At 36.5% G+C, this 21,697-nt stretch overlaps 1 protein-coding gene and 1 pseudogene across 1 annotated transcript; both read right to left on the bottom strand.

Moving 5' to 3' along the window:
* Nucleotides 1-13,501: 13,501 nt before the first annotated feature.
* On the bottom strand, nucleotides 13,502-15,298 carry LOC149252333 (cytochrome P450 750A1-like). The gene is made up of 2 exons (XM_089456652.1): nucleotides 14,571-15,298; nucleotides 13,502-14,448 (listed from the first exon to the last, which is right to left on the bottom strand). The coding sequence occupies exons 1-2, from the start codon at nucleotides 14,586-14,588 to the stop codon at nucleotides 13,825-13,827; spliced, it is 642 nt and encodes a 213-aa protein (XP_089312778.1). The 5' UTR covers nucleotides 14,589-15,298; the 3' UTR covers nucleotides 13,502-13,824.
* LOC149252332 (cytochrome P450 750A1 pseudogene) lies at nucleotides 14,757-15,503 on the bottom strand (annotated as a pseudogene).
* Nucleotides 15,504-21,697: the final 6,194 nt, after the last annotated feature.

The raw sequence follows: 21,697 nt of genomic DNA, 5'->3' as shown, positions 1-21,697 counted from the left end.
GAACTTTCGATCTACTATATCTTCTAGGCTGAGGTATCATGTTGCCGCGAATTCAATAATACATTTTTGCAACAACTCAAAAGTTTCAGTAATTTGTGATATTTAGGTTTTTATTAGATGCTAGGCTTAAACTATGTTTCTAGCTCAATATACAAAAAGATTTCCATTTTCATGATACATGTAAGCACGTCATTAAATGTCACAAGGACTCTTGCATTTGTTAGGAGATGCAAGTACCCTATTTGCTGGAACCCTAGAGCTGTCAGTTGAGTTTTGATGTCACAACGACACAAAATATTTGAACCAGAAACCATAAAAGAAAGAATATTTGTTTATTTAATAAGCCTATAGGGGATAGAGTTGTGTCCTCGAATCAGGGTGTATTCATTGCCAAGATTTGGATTTTATCCAGATTTTAATTTCTGTCTTTTTCCTTTTGCTCACCTTTTTTGTTAGCTCAAGGCTTGGAATTTCGCCATAATGGTAAAATTATTTGTTAACAAGCATCATAGTGACTTTAAAAATACTTCTAATCTATTCAGTCTTCTATTTCAGTCCGTTCAAGCATTTTCATGAGTTTTCTGACCGATTTTGTTTTTTACAAAGCTGTTTTTAGTTGATAGAATAGGAGAACCGTTGGCAAAAACTGTTACTAGGAAGGTTGCAGTGATATTTGAAAACTTTGATATCTGTTAGGTACTCCAATTATTTCAGCATTTTTCTAATTTTTCTAGTTTGGCTTTGAGGGTCACCATTTTGCATATTGTTATTATAGTCATGGAATTAGTAATGAAAGTGAATGTAGAGAGTAATACCTTTTGTAAAGTATTATTTTCTCTTTAATGATGCTATTAACTGCTTTAAACTCGGCTCGTTGGAGAATTCCCTAGTGTTGGATGATGCTAATGTCAACTCTAACTCTGAACATGGATCAAGTCACTCTTTCTAGCTGCAAATTAATGATGAACAGTGGATGGCGGAGGCTACACTGACAAAATTGATAGTGGAGTTTTTAACAACAACAGTGACATTATCTGATTGGCTTGCCAGATGAAAGTCTAGAAATAGTTTATCTCATTATAATATAAATACAAATCAACATAGTACAAGTCAATGGAGTAGGTTTACAACTGTAGGCATTTCAGTTCCATTGCGGCTCTATCTAAAAGTCTGTGATAAATGCGCAGAGATAAACAGGCGGTGGTTTCTCATAGGCCGAGCCTTCCCCTAAAATAATGCCTTTGGTGTAATTAGTTTATTATATTTATCGTTGGATGTCATTTTATTCTCATTCAATAAATAAAATGTAAAAACATGGCTTAATATTTACAATTAAATAATTTTTTAATAGATAAAATATATTACATTTTAAATGTATGCTATAACTATCTAAAATTATAGGTTAATATTTTAATATTATTTTGTTTTAAAAACAAAAAACAAAATGTTAATTGAGTGGTTTAGAGTCATATCTAAGTCATTTGGTAGTATGTCAAACAAGTTCTCAATTATTCTAGCTAAAGAATTTAAATTTAAAAAGACATTATATATCTAATATGACCATCAACTTGTTTGTCAAGAGAAGGAAAACTAGGTCTAGATTGAAGAGAAACATTAGATAAGATTTGTGTCAATTGGAGGAGTGTGAAACATGTTCTCATTTATTTGTATTTTTATTATTTTTATTTATGTTGTAATATTCCCTTTTTTATGTAGTTAAGATGGATGATATTTACTTGTGTTATTTGTCCGTGGTATTTGTCCATGGTATTTGCTTTCCTTTTTAGAGAAAAATAACAAAATAAAGACTTCTAGAGATTCCACTAAGCCTATAAAAGGGGAAAGGAGCAAGGTATTTGGAGGATATTGAGTTAATCTATCTTATTGTGTATTTGTGGGAACTTGAATGGGCCAGTTCTAGCTTGATCCCGAGACAAAATCCCCATAATGATATTTGTCTGGTGGATCCATCTAGGGTTCACAAGTGTGCTTTAGTGTTTAGTTGAGTCATTTGATGAGTAGTCATCCCTGCAATTGGCAAGGGCCTCACTATTAATTATATTGGCATGTAATATTCTTCTAGTTATTAATAGGAGAAGTGGATGGATTTTTCATATTTCTTTATGTTTCAAGTTTTTGGTTGTAGGAATTTTAATTAGAACATTATATAATGTGCCAAAACCATTGAATATTTTTTTGTTTGGGATCTTACAATGGTATTAGAGCTGGTTTTCCTTCCAGCTTGAGGGTTTAAAGCAGAATAACTTTGAGAAGGATAAAGGGTTCCAGGAGAGACTAGTTTTCAATGATTCGCCATGATCACCCTAGCTAGTAATCTATCAATTTTGGTGGCTTATTCACATCCACCCTAGTTGATATTTGAAAAAGTAGTGCGATATCCATCAATAAATTTTATTGTGACTTAATGTTGAAGATTTTTGTAGACTCACAGGGTAGATCTATTTATCAATTGTTGAGATCTATTGCCCCTTTTAGAAATCAATCTTATTTTCAGTACAGGAGGTTGAGATCTATCATTTGTCTCAAAGATCAAGCTTATTTCAGTAGAGATCTATGTCCACTCGTAATTGTTTAAGAATTGAGGGTTTTTATCTTGCAGATTTAAGTTTTGTGGAGGATTACGAAGTCATACGACTAATTAAGAAGGGGGCATCACATCAATTCTATGGAAGGCTGAGAGATCATACAAAATTCAGGTTGAAGTTGAGGGCTAAGGAATCATGTATTTGCACGTTGAAGAGGAGAGCTCAAGTTTGTATAAGTTGTTCCATTTCTGAAGGTAGGGCCAAATATTTGCAAACCTATCACATAGAGAACACAGATTCAATATTCGATGATTGGGCACACTTACCACTCCACAACAGTGGAGAATTAGGAGAATTAGTCAACGAGCCACAGGGGGGTTGTGTAGGGGTTGCTAGGGCCAAATGGCCTCACAATTGATGTGGATAAAGTTTTGTAAGGTCATGGACGGTGAAGTCCATGCAAAAGAAATTACAGAAGGGCCACGTATATGTAGACAATCAAGGAATGAGTTTATATTTCGCCATTGAAGAGCAATAGGGGTGCCGACGACTCAATATTGTGGTTGTAGGGGCGAAGAGATGACATGTTAATTATTTGGATTAGAGTGGTACTTGAAGGGTCAAAATCTATTATATCAGCATTGAGGATTGGAGAGGGCCGAGCAGTGCATTTCAGATTAGACAAGTTCGAATGGTGCATTGTAGATTCGAGAGGGATGAGAAATCATACCATGTGGAGGTTGGTCATGCTGCACATCACAAAGGGCCATATAGGCTATTAGTGGTTGAATTTGCATGTTTTTACGCCCTTTTTCTCTATTTCTTGTATCCATTTTACACCATTGTTGGTCAATTTACATTATAAACTGCATAGGTATACCTCTTGTCATGTCGTTATGAATCATTAATCAATGAAGCATAGTCATAAGGGATTGCTGCCTAAGTGGCTTGGTAAATTGATTATTCTTACAAATTTGGAGGAAGAATGATCAAGACCATCGCTCAACGAATGGTGACCATCGAGCTGGCAGCGATATCCTAAGACGTCAAATGCAACGATGGATCAACCTCTCAATCAACGCACTGTTATCTTTATATTTTGTTTTTGCTTTGGGAGCCACTATGTAATGGTAGGCAGACAACTTCGATAATTCTAAGAGTTTTTATTGTTAACAAATTGTATAAGTAGAGTTACGAGGATGTGAAATCAGGGAGTTAAGATCACAAAGAATTACGTTAACTTTGAGTCTATAACCGTGTGCGTTGCAATACCCTTTTGATTAATGAAATTTTGATCTTCTAAGAATTTCGTGACTTCTTGATCTTGCCGCAACCCTGATTAGGGAGTTGGGCCCACTCTCATGACCAGGTGTTGTTGGATAAATGTGTGCATAAGTTTATTTCGGTTCAGTTATTTATTGTTGTGAATGATTATTAGTGTGTTATTGTGAGTCTTACTTTGTTGTTACCCTTATTGTTGTTACAATCATTACTTGTTGTTACTCTTATTTGTGATTATAGTTATTGCTTGTTGTTACACATTGTTAAGTTTATAAGTGAATGCTCAATACTAGGTACGGAAATTGTGGCCTGCATATAATTTGCATGATAGACTTGAAATAACTCGTAGATCCTTGGGTTGACACTTAATGTGGAATTGGGTGAATTGCATGATTCATATTTGAACACCAACATTTTGGCACCGTTGTCGGGGAGGCAATCAAAAGCACAAAAGTACGACTAGTATTGACCATAGGAATGATCTCTCATCCTGAGGAGGGTGTTCTTCACCCTGCTTTAGGTCCTGAGCATTATATCGTTTTGATTGATTCGATTTCTTGTTTTTTTCTAAGACCACTATCTCATCTTAGGGAGGGAAGTTTTCACCTTGCTCTAGGTCTTGAGCACTACATTGTCTTGTTTTTTTTCATAGGAATTGCTCTCTCATCTTGGGAAGGGAAGTTTTTATGTCATCCTATTTCAGGTCCTGAGCTTAGATTTGTGATTGGGTTATATTCTTATTTTTCTTTATTTTTAGGGGCCACTCTCTCATCCTGGGGAGGGAATTTCTTACCCTGCTTCAAGTCTTGATATTTTGATTTGCTTGAATGTTTTATTTTTATTTTCTGATTGCATGAATAGAGATACAAATAAAAGGGGCGGAGGAAGACCCCCAAAAAGAAGAGGGAGAGATCTAGTCAGAAATATCTACATCCAAGAGATCATTTCTAGAGCTGAGTCAAGAGCATCGTCGCGAGACGCTGTTAGGGTGAGATCTCATACGAGATTTGGAGGGCAATCAATTTCACAACTAGAACCTCCCCCAATAATAGAAGTGCAATTCAGGGAAGAAGAAGTAGTAAGTAGAGGATATCAACCCATGAGATCGGTCTACTGGTCCTAGAATTGGAAGATCAGTCTACTATAAGACCGGTAAGGACACTAGAAGATATAACTATTTCAGTAAACTCATGGAAATACCCTGACGACCTTTTGGTTTTACATACCCAATCCCATCCTGTAGAAATCCTTTGATTTTAGGAAGACCTTGGCTTGCGACCACAAATTCTTACATTGGGTGTTGGTCTAGAAATCCAGAAGTCCAGTTATGAAGTTCAATGCAATCATCTCCCATTTCCACTCAGGTATAGGGAGTGGTTGGAGCAGTCCAGCAGGGTGTTGATGCTCAACTTTAACCTGTTGGCACTTCAAACACTTTGCCAAGTATAACATAATGTCCTTGCTTATTCCAAGCCAAAAATACCTTTTCTTGATTATAGATAATAGATTCTAATAACCTGGGTTTGCAACATTAAGGACAATGGTGAAATTCATCTAACAACATTTGTTTTAAGCTTACCTGATTAGGGACATACACCCTTCCTCTAAAATTCAATAATTTTCGATCATCAATGTTGTATTCAGTTGGTTTTCTTGAGACTTGCATTTTCATAGCTTGCTGCCATAGGGATGTATATTCAGGATCCTTAAGGGCGTCTTCCTTGAGCTTTTCTGTCACATCAAACTCCACACGATGATATCGCATTTCGTACACACATTGAACCTTCCTTCTTAAGGCATCATCTACTCAATTTTCCTTGCCTTTAAGGTGGATTATATCAACGTCAAACTCGATCAAGAATGTTGTCCATCAAGCTTGCTGCGCATTTGAATTGGGCTGCTTAAATAGACTGGTTACATTGTTATGGTCTATCATAAGTACAAATTTCTTCCCCAATAAGTAATGGCGCCATACCTTCAATGCATGCACAACTGCAATGAGATCTAGATCATAAGTTGAATATTTTTGTTCATGTTCCTTGAGCTTCCTTAACTCATAAGCCACCACTTTACCATCCTGCATCAAAACTCCTCCAACTCCTTGCTGGCAGGCATCGGTGTACACAGTAAAATCCTTTTCTGGATCAGCGACTTTCAAGATTGGGGCAGATGTTAACAAATGTTTTGATTGTTCAAAACTGAGTCGACATTCTACTTTCCATTTAAAATCTCTACCATTTTTCTGAAGGGATGTCATGGGGTATGCAATTCTAGAAAACTCCTCGATAAATCTACGATAATAACCCGCTCAGCCCATAAAAGACCGAATGTCTGCTATGTTTTTAGGAATAGTCCAATCTAAAATGGTTTTAATCTTTTCAGGTCAACAACAATGCCTTCAAAAGATATCACATGCCGCAGATAATGTATTTGGTCCTTAAAAAAATCACATTTGCTTAATTTGGCGTAGAGTTGATTTTCTCTTAAAGTTTGGAGAACAATCCTTAAATGTTCCTCATGTTCTAGTGCATTCTTTGAGTAAATCAGAATAACATCAATAAAAATTAGAACAAACTTATCCAAGTACGGATGAAAAATCTCATTCATTAAACTCATAAAACTTGTTGGGGCGTTAGTCAACCCAAACGATAGCACAATAAACTCATAGTGACCATAACATGTTCTAAACATTGTTTTACATATATCCTCGTCTTTGATGCGAATTCGATGGTACCCCAATTGTGGATCAATCTTAGAGAATACAATGGCACCTTTGACTTGGTCAAACAAGTCACATATTCGAGGTAGAGGATTTTTTTTTTATGATTAACTTGTCTAATTTCCTATAGTCAATACAAAGTCTCAATGTCCCATCCTTCTTCTTAACAAACAACACAGGCACTCCCTAAGGCGACACACTTGGTCGAATGTACCCTTTATCTAGTAATTCTTGTAGCTGCATTTTGAGTTCAGTCAACTCAGGGATACTCATGCAGTAAGGTGTCTTTGACACCGAAGCAGCCCCAGGAACAAGCTCTATAGTGAAGTCAATACTTCTTTTTAGCGGTAATCTAGGTATGTCTTCGGGAAATACATCACTAAACTCTTCAACCACATGTATATCTCCCAAATCTAATAATTTATCCTTTGAGTTTGCATATCAAACCTGAACGACATATACTTGACAACCCTTTTGGACACATTTCTTCGTTTGGATAGTGGTGATTGACCGTAATTTAATATTTCTTTTAATACCCTGTATTTCCTGTGTTTCCTTCCTCTGTGAGGAAACTAATGGTTTTATCCTTACAATTTGATAAGGACCAATGTCCTTCCAGCCAATCCATTCCGATTAATACATCATAAGAACCCAAAGGTAATATGTTTAAATTCACTTTGGTGGATTGTCCTGCAATTTTCTACCTAGGTTGTCACTCTACATTTTCCCCCTGTTGCTATTTGCACTAGCCATGAGGTTTTAAATTTCATACTCAATAATTAACATTTTTCAACTATTTTTGGACTAACATAACTAACACTGGCTCATGGGTCAATAAAAAAAAACACAGTCTGGTTAGCTATCTTACCTTCAAACTCCACCATAGCGGGATGATATTCTGCCTGATGATCCACCAAGGCAGTGTTGATCTTGCAAATGGTTCTGTCCATATCTCCAACCATGGAAGCCTCCTGAACACTTGTTGTAACTCCATTTCTAGCATGATGAAGATATATCTTGTAATAGTGGTGTTCCCCAGACCCCCAGCACTGCAGGGGTGGTTTTGGCAGCTGTCCAAGTTCTTCCTTATTAGGATTTTATGTTGTTTTTGCTTCATTCAGGTTCCGACTTCACAGAAGATACTTTCCAAAGGTTTCTCCCCCTGTTTTCCTGGGTACAGACTTTATTCCACCTTATCTGTTACCCTTAAAATTGCTTAGAAATCCTTTCTGTTCTCTTTTTCCTGACTAGTTCTTATTACCTTCACCTTTCTACTGCATCTGCTAGTAACAAATACGAGCCTTTTGAATAGTTTTGTCCATCGTTTTTGGATTATCAAACTCTATTTGCTATTTCAAATGAGCAGTTAAACTACTTAGGAAGCACTGCACCCTCGCCTTTTTTCTTGTATATATGGAACGTAGTGCAATAAGGAAGTAAATTTGACTATAAACTCATCCATAGAGTGTTGTCCCAACTGCAAGTCATGGAATTCTTTCGCTTTCTGACCATAGAACCTTTCTGTCAAGTATTTATCTTTGAAATATTTCTGAAAGGTATCCCAAGTTACCCCCTCATTGTCTACGTCTTGACATGTTTTATCTCTTCCCACAATAGGGTGGCTTTACCTCGCAATTGGTACATAGCTAATCGTGCTCTTAAATGATAATCATATTCACATATTTGAAAACACTGGTTCGTATTAATTAACCAAGCTTCCACAGCCTCTTGCGCTTTGCCGTCAAATAATGGTGGTTTTATTTTCTTAAATTCTCCCTATAACTCAATTCTTGACTTTTTAGGCCTTCTACCCCCAGAAGTATTTCCAGATTCTGCCTTATTATTATTCATCCGGGTTTCCTCTATTTCCAGAGGATGTCTTTGTTGTTGTTTTGTCTCCTCTCTGTGTCCATTGTCTGCACTAGGATTTGGATCCCTCGTATTTTGTCGATACGAGAGAATTTTTAGGATTTTCTCTTGCTCCAACTTCAGCCTCTCGTTGTTAGCGCGCTATTTCATCATTTCTTTTCATAGTTGTTAAACTTTCTCCAGTAATACAACATTTTCATTTGCCCTATTTTCCCACAACTGAACCCACATTTCTGGGTTAGTTGGAGTTGTCCCTCGTCCCCTTCTCATATTGTTCATTTTCGCTCCTCTCTATGCATTTAAACATTTGGTTATTGACAAATTTCTTGCCCAAGGCCACAGAGCTAGAACCTGTGGCTCTGATACCACATGTAACATGTATCACACATTATTCCAAAACATAACAATACAAAAAAAAATATTATACCTTCATGGCTTAGGTGAAAGGTAAAACATGATTGATTTAAACATTAGGGTTCAAACTTTGTATAACTATACCTCCTATCATTTATGTTATAATTTCATATGGTTTATGTGTCCACAATTGTATTTTATATATGGTAAAATTATAATCACATTGTTTATTGGGTTAAATCACCTCCGCCTTAACCCACGGTAGACAGAGGCTTGGAAACTTCGAGACAAGGATATGCCACGCAACTGTTACGCAATTTCAGGGACAGATAGGCACATCCCCACTGTGGTTTCTCTGACCACTGATCAGATGGTTATGGTGCTTGTCCACTCTGTTAGGCTAACCAACCTTGGAATCAACGCCTTCCAGATGTCTCAATTTCCCGTCGAGGCTCTACGAAACGTGCGCTGCAAATATATGGCGACACTCTATTTCCGCTGGGAAGAGGGTCCTTATCTTCTATGTTTGGCTTATTTCTGGCCATCTCTACAAATGCATGGAACCATGGTTGCACTATCTCGTCTTCAACATTCGTCGGGGTTTGAAGGTGGCTTGCCAATGGCTATCCCTCATATGTAAACTGATTCTTCACATGCGCAAGTTATCACACATAATTTTCCCGGTTGTGACTAAGGTTATGACCGTGCTGTAAATCTATTACAGGTTATGCTACCTTGTGTGCAGGGAATTTTCACTGTAACTCTGTTTCAAAGATTCAACCCCACACAACATGTAATTGGTAATTTCTTTCCTCCTATCTCATTATGGTTTAAAACTCGATTCTCCACGTTTTCTTACTGTCCTCACTTATTTTCAGGCTACGTCTACCGACTTTAGGAGTCGAGCATAAGTTTACATTGATATCCTTGATTTTTCTAGGTGTTTTTTCTTATTTTGCGTGTCACTGCTGGTGGTTAGGGTTTTTAGATGAGGGTTTTCTCATTTTTGCAAAAATAACCAAAAATCAGTGTTGTTTAAGTGATTCTCGCCTATAGAATCCCACCGGGTTTAGGAATTCTTTTTGGATTTGACCATTTAACATATTGGCTTTTCCATTTTCCAAGTTTTCATTTGCAGTGAGTATACATGTATAGTTCACGGAGCAACGCCTCCTCGTTTTATTACTTTTCTTGTATTAAAGGAATATGATATGAGGATTGGAATGGTGGTTTGCATGTGCTGCAATGTTATTTAAGGTTCACTAGTTTGAAAGACAATTTGGAAGTTGTTAATGTTATAAACTTTGCATCCGTTTTGGAAAATAACGTTGTGCCTTTCTTCTATATTTGCATAATTTTACTGGCACACATAATCATTTCAGAGATAATATACAACTTTCACTTTCTGTATAGTTATTAAGTTAGGAATAAATCTCAGTATGTGTTCAACATTGTCGTTTTACTTTAGTTTTCATTTTTTGTCACCGAACTACATTTCGGTTTTCCAGTGGTTTCAAACACCCAAGAAGGGTTTCTTTGGGGACTAAACATGGTTGATCGTATCTAAGGTGACCTAGTCCTAATCGTGTGACCTGTAAATATGTTATTAAACACCTACTTGCTAATCCTCTCGAATCACCCTATTTCGTTAATGACACATTCTTAAGGAAATATATATGATTTAACAATCAATTTTCTTTTTCTCATATATATACATATATAGACTCTAAGTCTTAATGGCTAGTTTGTATAACAACCCAAACCCTCTTCCCACATTTCACGTTCTCTATATTCTATTCATTAAAAATAATATTACATATATACAAAGTGTTGTCTCAAGATAGAGACACTATTTTGGACACACAATCTGTTGGTTGAGGAAATCTCTCAACCACACACCAAACTAGGAAATGGATCCTAACTACTAGGAACAGACTCCTTTACTTAGTGAGAATCACAACCACAGACAAGTAGGAATTAGATATTCCAACACTCCCCCTTAATGAGTACTTGTCTCGATATCATTTTGCAAAATCTAGTTGTGGTCAAATATACAAAAAAAAAGGATATCTTAATGTCCAAATAAAGGAGCAACCATCCATCGGAATGCATGGGTACTAACCGCTGCAACTGCCAGTCTTGTAGGATGTCTTTCGCATACATGGTTCTTCCAACCATTATAACTGGACACCTGTACCTGTACCTGTATATCCCCCTCCATCCTTGTTAACCTGGGTTTTTTCGGATTACCCGTAACCATGCTATGGGTTTTATCAGATCACCCTCAACCATGCCACCAAGGGCTCTCAGCCACCAAGGCTCAATACAGCCATGAAGGCACAACTCAGCCACGAAGGCACTCCAACCACTCTAGGCAACAACCTTGCCACTAGGGCACTCCAGTGACTCTGAGTTACAAACTTGCCACTAGGGCACTTCAACAACTAAGGCTCACTAAAGACCTGACTCAACCAGGCCATGGGTTTTCTCGGCTAACCCTAAACCATGCCAACAGGAATCTTTGTCCCACTTCACTCTTACATGTGGTTTCTGGCTTACCACAAACCGACACTGCCAATACAAAGTGGTTTTTAGATTACCACGAACTATATGGGAATACTCATGCCTTACGAGGTTTACATTTCACACTCCATTTCTTGGAATTACCATGTACATACTTTACAATGACCAATACAGACATCCTAGACTTGCTTACACATGTGATTCACTTTACAACATAATAAAGTCTCTTCCACAAATTGACAATAATTCACACAAACTCGATTGTCCATCATCTTCCAATCTCTGATGCAGCTCCTCTAAAGTCATTTTCCCTTTCATGTCTTCATCATATCCCATGGTTAATCATTCCTGCAAATAAATTTGTCTATTGTTGGAATAGCAAATTCCAACATAGATTCAAACTCGCAACAATAGTTGGCCAGACTAATTGTCACAAAACATCCAATTTTTTTTTTTTTAAACCAAATTTACAATAATGACATAACAATTTTTAATGACTTGAAGCACTAAAAAAAACAACGATGACATGGACAATTTCTACAACTGCACATTCCTCAACCACAACACTTCCGCTACGCATATCTCTCACACATAGAAATTCCTCAGCGTTCACATAGTAATCGATATCCACCTTGGAAAGGCCAACTTTGGTGGTGTCCTTCTTAGATATGAGTACACCTGCACAGTCGAATTGGAAAGAAAGCGGTGATCTAGGCTTGGGGAAGCCAAGTTCCACAAGCCAGCAGATTGCAGCCAGCGATGCCTTTTTCCGCGTTGTTGCAACCGCCAACTGAGAATTTGAAGAGCCACCATTCCCATTTTCTTGAAAAAGTTGCTTCAATGTTGATTGGTAATCGAATAAGAACTTGACATAGTTAATAACGTAATCGGCCAGAGGATGGACTGTTCCATCTAGTATAGAAGTATTAGTAGCATCTTTCTCAACAGCTTCTTCAAAATCAATAAGTATTCCAATACCAATTCTAATGGGGCTCGAAATCGCAAAGGCGAAAGCATATGCTGCACATGAGAGGAACGACCTCTTGGGAATTATGCGCAACAGGGCTATCCCCATCGCAATTGCAGCGAAAATCTTGTGTAAACACATTGTCCACAACGCTCTCCACGCATCAGCTTTCGTCGCTGCAACACCGATGGCGATCCCCTCGAAGACAAAATGGAAGATCAGTGCCAATATGAGCAATAAGCTGTCTCCCAGAGAGGTCCTCTTTATCAATGATGTCCCCTTCATCATGTTCATTTGTCAACAGGATTTGCACCGTGGATGCTCGGCTAATCTTGCTTCTCATACGCCCAAACAACGATGATGTCTGCAAGCATGGTAAAAAAGTAGCCGCTGCACCGCCAGTTCAACCGACCTGCTACCTCCTGATAGGATCTCTCTCCCCACTGGAAAACACACCACAACTGCAGATCAGCAGATCCACAGCAGTGTTCTACAACTCCTCTTCAAGTGATCCATTTCAGTCTCTACAACTCCTCCACAGATCGGGCAACAGAGATGCCACGCACACGGATGATGGGCAAACTTAAAAAAAAAATTAAAAAATAAAGCAATACAAATACACTCTTTATTTTTCCTCACCTACGACTGGGCAAGCCCACCAGGCGCCAACCCTCAGGGCTCTGATACCATGATAAACTTTGATATTGTCTATATTTCATTAATCAAATATAATTACATATATACATGCACACACAATTTGTTGGTTGAGGAAATCTCTCAACCACACACCAAACTAGAAACCAGTAGATATAGCCAACTCCTATAGAATAGGAATTGGCTACTTACATAGAAAGAATTACAACTAGAGACAAGTAAGAATTAGATTATTATTTTATTTTATTTTTAATCTCCTCTTCTGCTCTCTCTTATCATTTTATTCTGATAATAATTAGACTCTTATCTTTTTGGTTCTCTCCTCCGGATAATAATTAGACTCGAAAACTTTCAAATAATTACCAAAAAAACATTCACATTTTTCAAATATACAAATCTAATTAACATCCAAAAAAAACCTAAACACTACAGTGAAAATCGACTAAGTTACAAACTGCTAACTAAGCATCATTTATAACGATATTAATTTTATTTAAGAAAAAAATAAATCCACATTCCCATTGCAGTTGACTTTTAGTAGAACCCATTAATCTTTTGAAAACGCCTATAGATCGCAAAATACTTATCATAATTTTTGACTTAATACACACTGTTTGTACGAGTGCTCCAGTTGGTGCGCACAGAAACCGGAGAAACGTAAAGAAAATAAAGTAAATGAGGAACGGCCCCACAAACTCTGAAAGATGAGCGAGAATATTGAAAAAAGAGGATGAAAGAGACAGGACTGTGCAAACTCATAATGCACATTATGTTTCTTCTGCATAAAAGAAAAACGTCAGGCACCCACAAACCGGGCGGACCGATATTTTCTGCCAATTCTGATCCTCCCACTAAGGAATTTTCAAGATAGATGGCTCTACCAAGGAAAGCTACCCTCACATGTCGACAGTCTAGAGGCAACTCATGGGCATCCTCAACGTTACAAAAGCAAACAATGGATTCTGTCTCGACAAGGCCGCTGAACATGCTTCCCTCATATCCACCTGATCGCCTTCGACTCTCCAATCGAAAATGTGCAATAGTTGAGCCAATGAAAGCTCAAGCATAGTAATGGCCATCAGAACCCCAGGACACCCCCTCCTTCCTGAGCCGAATGGAAGCATTCTGAAGTCTGATGGGCTTCCTGTTAAATCTACAGACGCTTCCTGCATAAATCTCTCAGGCTTGAATTCTGAAGAATCTGCTCCCCACACGTTGGGATCCCTTCCAATAGCCCACAAATTGAGCAGTAACATTGTTTTCTTAGGTACATCGTATCCTCCTACTTTCACTGCCTCCACAGACTCATGAGGAAGCCCTAGTGGCGACCCTGGGTATAATCGGAGAGTCTCTTTCACCACGCATTGCAGGTATTTCATGCTCGCCAAATCCGACTCCTCCACTTTGCGATGTTTGCCGACTACATGCTCGATTTCTTCCTGCAATCTCTTCATGGCATGTGGATGCCTGAGCAGCTCACTCATTGCCCATTCTAATGTATTAGATGTAGTCGCTGTTCCCCCGACGAACATGCCCTTTTCCAAAGACAAATTCATTGCGTTATAAAATCAAACACTTTGGTTGATTGAATTTGAAGAATCAGAACCAACAGTATGGTAATCTTATAAAAAGAAAAGATTAGGAGCGAGAGACATACCAGAACAAATGCCTTCATTTTTTCTCGTGTGATTTCGTTCTCCGCCTTATCGGTCTCAGCTGCCAAATCGAGGAGCACATCAACGAAGTCTTTAACAGACTCCGCCTTATCCCTGCCATTCGTGGCGGCTGCCACTCGATGATCAACATGGCCCTCTATTATTTTATCTGCGAATTCGTCGAATGTTTAATGGATCTTCTTCATGCGCCGCTTGACACCTCGCAAATCAAGCCAATCCAAATACGGAATGAAGTCTCCAACGTTAAAGGCTCCTAACGCAATTGACACTTCTGAGGTCAGATCCTTAAATCCTTGGCCGTTGGCACTCAAATGATCATCAGAAAATTTTCGCCTCGTCAGCATTCTCCAAACTATATTGGAGACTACATTAGAAATGGCCTCGCTCAAATTTACCGTAATTGTTCCGCTCTCGCTCTCCTTCCAGATGGAATGGATCATCATAGACATCTCTTCCTCTCGCACATGCTTGAAGGACTCAATTGTTTTGGCATTCAGCAATTCTGAAACGCATATTTTTCTCATTTGCCTCCAGTGATCTCCATACTGTGCGAAGGCCACATCCTGGTAATTGAAAAATATATATTTCCCACCGGTTGTTAGAGGCCTGTTGGAGAATATCAAATCATGAGTACTGAGAAACTGTTTGGCCATCTCAGAAGAAGAAACGACTAGGGTAGGGACAGAGCCTAAGCACAAAAACAGAATAGGACCATATCTGTCAGCAAGGTCTTTAAGAGCACGGTAAGCAGGCAGCGTCAACTGGAGGAGATTTCCAATGATCAGCCATGGATAGGGTCCTGGAGGCAATCTAGTATTCCTTCCGCTCTTGTAATGCAATTTTAAGAAAAAGATTAACAGAGTTGCGAAGCCAAAAGCTGCGAACAGAGTCTGAATGAAGCTCTGAAAATCCATATTGAACCGTCTACCACTTGGCATAGTGAAGTAAACAATAGAAACCCACAGTTAGATTTCTTCAGAAATTTTCAGATCCGAAAAATTAGATTTCTAAGGAATTTTTCGCATCCGTACAAAATTGTGACGTCATGAGACGGCGCCTTATTCATATACCTTTCTCCACATGAACAGTCCTTGACTTTTATATGGACGGTGAGCAAAGTAAATTAAAATAGCGTACATGGAAAGTCATAATTTGGTATCAGCATTGGCTGGCATAAAAGCCTTCAACTGAAATTTGATGATTCGTATTCTCCAGATCTTAGCATTAAATGTTCAAAAATCTGATGATTTGTATATTTTCAGGTGCAGCATTAAATATTTTTATATGGACGGTGAGCAAAGAAAATTAAAATAGCGTACATAGAAAGTCATAATTTGGTATCAGCATTGGCTGGCATAAAAACCTCTCAACTGAAATTTGATGATTCGTATTCTCTAGATCTTAGCTTTAAATGTTCAAAAATCTGATGATTTGTATATTTTCAGGTGCAGAATTATATATGAAATGTGATGATTGGTATCAGGGGTTAAATTTGATGGGTGACCCTACCCTTCAAGGAATTTTTTTATGACGTTTTTATTTTTAAACTGCCCATCAAATGACTTTTAAAATTTATTTGTACAAGTTTCATCTAATTTCAAATTGTACTCATAATTGTTCAAATTTTTTATTTTTTGTTGTACAATTCGGATCAAATTTTTCTGCAAATTTTCCAGATTGTTCAAATGTTCTGAGTTTTTTTTGTTTAAAATAGAAATACTAATAAAATAAATGGGAAATATATATAGAAACAACAAAAATTAATATTATGAAATGAAAAAATATATATTCATAATTATATTTATGCATACCCTACTAGCCAAAATTCAATTCAAGAAAATAGTAATGCACGTTAACAGAAACAAGGTAATTTACAGTACCATTTTGGTCCGAACTAGGTTCTGGGCAGACGTTGATAGCAGTAATTGGAACCACATTCATCACCGGAAAGGGAAATGTGCATCCATCCCGCTCAATTTCGGGCTTTTTCAGCTCACCGCTTGTCTGGCAATCATCAAACCCCTTGCTACTCTCATCGATCTCTTCAACAATGGGAGTACCGAAACAACCACCATAATTATATTTTTCCAAATCTTCAGTGACCTCAATTTTCGGTAAAACACTGGTGGCCGGAGGCAGGACGAAAGGTGGTGGCTCGCAGGCAACTCTCTTCCCTCTCCCTTCAATCTCATTTTCGCAGGTAATTCTCTTCCCTCTCCCTTCAATCTCAATCTCGTTTTCGCAGGCAATTCGCTTCCCTCTCCCTTCAATCTCATTTTCGTTTTGAAGCCGTGAACTAACTCGTTGGCCGCTGGCAGAGGCAGAGGCAGACACATAGGAAGCGAAAGAGCCAATTCTGTGCCTGGAACTTCTACGGGAAGGGGAAGAGGGAGCCTCTGCTGCTTCCTCCTCAATGGACACACCATTTCCACCATGGAAACCCTCCTCTACGTCTACGATTTCCTCATTTTTGGGTTTATTAACCAAAGCACTGCGAGCTCGAGTCAAGGGAGGCACAAATTCATATTCACATTCATGCTCACTCTCAGTATCACCGTAATCATCATCAAATTCTTCCACTGTCCGTTTACCCCGCCTCTTTCCTTCTTTTCTCTTGTGCTGAAACAAAAAGCCCAATTACTTACATGCAAGTGGCCACTCATTGTCAAATCCCTGTACCAGAACGCCCAAAATAAAAAAAAAATCAAAATGCAATAACTATCATACATGGAATTATACAGCGGAAAATGCAAGTATACCTTCAGCAAACGCTTCAGGACTGGAGATACATCATTACTCGTAGGCCTAGAGGCTTCATGGCCTTCAGAGCTCTCACGAATTTCTCGTTCCCCATTTTTTCCCAGCTCAAATATGTTAGCTTTCTCAACCTCTATGCAGAGACGGGTAAAATTCAAAGCGAAAAACAGACATACACGTGCCGCGCAGCCGGAAGATCGATGCCTCTATGAAGTCCATTTGAAATTCAAAACAAAGCGGGAAATCAAATTTGAAATTCGAATGAGTGCACTCCGGAGTGCCATCACTGAAGTATGCGGTGTATATATAAAATAATATATATATATAAAAGTTAAAACTTATTAATTTTTGACGTACCCGGTGTATATATAAAATAATATATATATATATATATAAGTTAAAACCTGTTAATTTTCCATATACCCGGTGTATATATAAAATAATATATATATAAAAGTTAAAACTGGTTAATTTTTCATATACCCGTCAATATGACTTTTTGAAATATTATTGGCTAGTCACCGATTACGTGCAGATTTAGAAACCAATCGTATTTAACGGGTAAAAACTCGAAAAACGGGCATACGGGCGTCAAATTTAACCCCTGATTCGTATTCTACAGATCTCAGCATTAAATGTTCAAAAATCTGATGATTGGTGCAACATTAAATATTGGTAGCAAAATAAATATTGATCATCAAATTGGTGTACAGTAATTGTAAGGGTGTACACAAAGTTATATTATTGCATTGAATTTTTGTATTTAGGGTGTACACAAAGTCATAATATTGGACTAAATATATGTATCTTAGAATTTATGGAAGTATTAAATATTTACTTAATGTAATGATGTTGTAAATTTGTTTTGAAAATAATAAAAATTGATGCAAGATTTTGATAAACAAAAATTTTGGGAAATCTGGGTTATAGCGATCAAGTTTGAAGATTTTGGGTGCCTAAGGGAATTTTGATGGTGGTGAATCTCTTTACACCTGAAGTCATGGCAAATTTGCCACCTCCTTAAACAATTCCTTAAATATTTGTGGCAAAATGAATATGAGTAACTAAATTAGTTTACACTAAATATTGAGTTTCAAAATGAATATTAGTCATCTAATTAGTGTTTATTGATTATTATCTTTCAATTTTAGTTTAAGTTTTTGATGTTTTGTTTTGTTTTTTTGAAATTTAGTAAAAATTTGTGGAAATTGCAAATATAAGCTATATAAACTGCACGATTCAAGTTATTTTAGTTTTTTTCGAGTATCCAAACCATTTCTACATTCAAAAATACTATTTAAACAACCTAAAATTACCATAGGAAAAGAATTAGATAACCAAATTATAATAAAATAAAATATTTACTTATATCACACAATCATAATATCCTACTAATTTTTTGATACATTAAACTTATTGATTAACATTATACAAACTGCAACAATACATTATATAATAATATATATATATATATAATACCTATATAATATTTAATATAATATCTTTATATACACATTACCTTATTAATAAGAACATAAAATACAGTATTTTTTTTTCAATAAAAATATTGTCCCTGTTATCACCCAAATGAAATCAAATGATACTTAAACAATTACATCAGAAACAATAATCAATAGCATCACTCATGATTCTATAAAGCATAAAAAACAATATAATGATGGTTAATATTGGCAACAAATAAATGCTATGCTATCCAGTTGTATTGAGCGGGGGCTGTATATATCTACGGTTCGATTTCGGTCTTAGCAAAATAGAGCAATAAACATATACAACCGTGGCTTAGCATAAAATTTATTTGTTAACGTTAATATTAGCTAATTATTTCACCAGAAATATAAATTAAAACGTGTAACCTGGTCCCAAAGTAACAATGTCGTACCAATTTTTTGTACTCCGATTGCTCTCACAATAAATGCAAAGGATACCTTTTTCCACTGCAATTAAAGGCAGCCATCAGCTACATGTGCAATTGTTTGATTAAAAATAAATAAATAAATTAATTGATGGCCACATGTGCAATTCTTTGGTTAAAATAAATAAATTAAAATTACACAAGGTTGGGGCAAATTTATGTACTCCATGCTGTTAAAATTTGAAAATTGTGAAAACTGACTTTATAAATAGTACACAGACGAAGCCATAATGTTATACCTAGTCGATGGTGGTTCCATTGGATAAGTAAATCATATTCCAGGTTTTTTATTTTTTTTCCTTTTCTAAATAAGTGACAGCAATCCCATAAAAGGAATGTTAGGAAAATAAATTAAAGTTAAGAAATAAAACCTGTCTTTTTCTTTTTCCAAATAATCTCCTCTACTATGTAACTGTTAGTAATTTAATCAGTGAAAGATTTATGACAAATAACTTAAAAATACTTAATAAAAATAAAGAAAAAATATTCCAGACTTTCAAATTCCAAGTTTATTAAACACCATATAATAATTTAATAACTAGCATATCCTTTAAGTGAGAATGGAATGTCTAAGAGTTACATTATTAGACCATATAATAATTAATAAAAATAAAGAAAAAATATTCCAGGCTTTCAAATTCCAAGTTTATTAAACACCATATAATAATTTAATAACTAGCATATCCTTTAAGTGAGAATGGAATGTCTAATAGTTACATTATTAGACCATATAATAATTTAATAACTAGCATATCGTTTAAGTGGGAAAAGAATTTCTAATAGGCACATTATTCAAAGATGGGAGGATTCGTTGTTTTTTCTTTAATTGAATTCTCAAAAAAGTTTTTAGTAAGGGTAATTGTGAATGAACATAGAAGGAGTTGTTTTTTTATTCGAGAAAAGTGAATTTTCAAAAGGGTTTTCTGAGAGGGTAAATGTGAATGCACATAGAAGGAGAGGGTAAATGTGAATGCATATAGAAGGAGTTCGCAATGTAGGAGTTCTTGAGTTAACCATTCTTGTTAAGTCAATTCTAGTTAGTATTTTTAGTAGAGTTTTTAATAACAATAAAATGGTGATATATAAGGAGAACTTTCTAATGACTATTGGGTACAAGGAAATAGAGCATCATTATGTATCATGACATTTTCATGGGTTACTATTACAATTCAAATGGAGGTAGGAAACCATCTATTCAAATGAACACGAAACACCTTATATGTAAGCAAAGTAATTATCCAAAGACAAAAATATAAGTGTGCATAGTTAAGGTGAGAATTTAACCTTGAACCTTGTTGGTGATTTGCTACTAAGAAATAGAAGTGAAGGCCTCCACCTCAAGTTTGTCTCCAAAATTGCAATTCTTGTCTTTGCCCTTGACCTTGGCCTATTGCCCCTCAAGTCCATATCATAAAGCTAAAGCCATAAATAACCATATTGAGGCTTCAAAATGTTGATGGTTCTATTTGTTTTAATTGGGATTCCTATTTTTCTATTAGCGCATGTGTGTTGTTTCTATCGATGCTACTCTAGTAGGTGTCTTTGTCGACAATGTCTTCTTACTTCCAACTTATAAACGTCGACAATCCCTAACCATGACGAATAGGTTGTAGATAGATAGGTCACACCAAATCCACATTAAATAATTGGATAAACATGTGGCGATTTAAGGCCCTTGATTTTTGAACTCTGACCCACTTGATCCATCTATTTCCATTCACTCCATGGAATGCCAAACATAACATGGATGTGACCATGAATGATTACATCAACATGCAAATAAAGAGTAGACTAATGAAATAGTGTCTGCGCTAAAAGTTCATAAGTGTAGTGAGCCCAATGAAGTCCCTAAATTATGAAGAAAACAATAGTAATGGAGAAAAGCTTAGGCCTAAATTAGATGGAACATCAATGCAATGGAAGAGATCATTTGCATGAATGTATGTTGATTATTTGGAAGTTGTAATTAGTACACATGGATTCAACAATACTTTCTAAAAGATCTTAAGCCTTTGAAGATGGTTGAGCATGGAAAGAAGATGTTAATCAAAGACTTTTTTATCCTAATAAATGATCATTGAACTAACAAAAAATTCAAAAAAGATAAAATAACTTCCTTGTCTATAAAGGCACACTATAGAGAGGTGTAGAGACATACCTCTAATATCCATGTCCTTGCAACCTCTAACGATTGGAATTGTGGAAGTACACAGTTGTAAATGGAAGATTCTAGATCACTCAATGTTTCTCTTTCATTTTAGCTCCTCCATGTCATTGCAACCTCTAACAATTGGAATTGTGGAAGTACGCAGTTGTAAATGGAAGATTCTAAATCACTCAATGTTTCTCTCTCATTTCAGCTCCTCAAATGGCAATTCGGTTATATATGGTAGAAACAGTGGGAAAAGTTGATGATTC

Source organism: Pinus tabuliformis, chromosome 7 (assembly GCF_031772625.1).
Source record: "Pinus tabuliformis cultivar Carrire ecotype Pingquan chromosome 7, CPIR1, whole genome shotgun sequence".
Classification (NCBI taxonomy): Eukaryota; Viridiplantae; Streptophyta; class Pinopsida; order Pinales; family Pinaceae; genus Pinus; species Pinus tabuliformis.
Note: the sequence above shows the minus strand (reverse complement) of the source record. Positions and strands in the feature narration are given on the sequence as shown.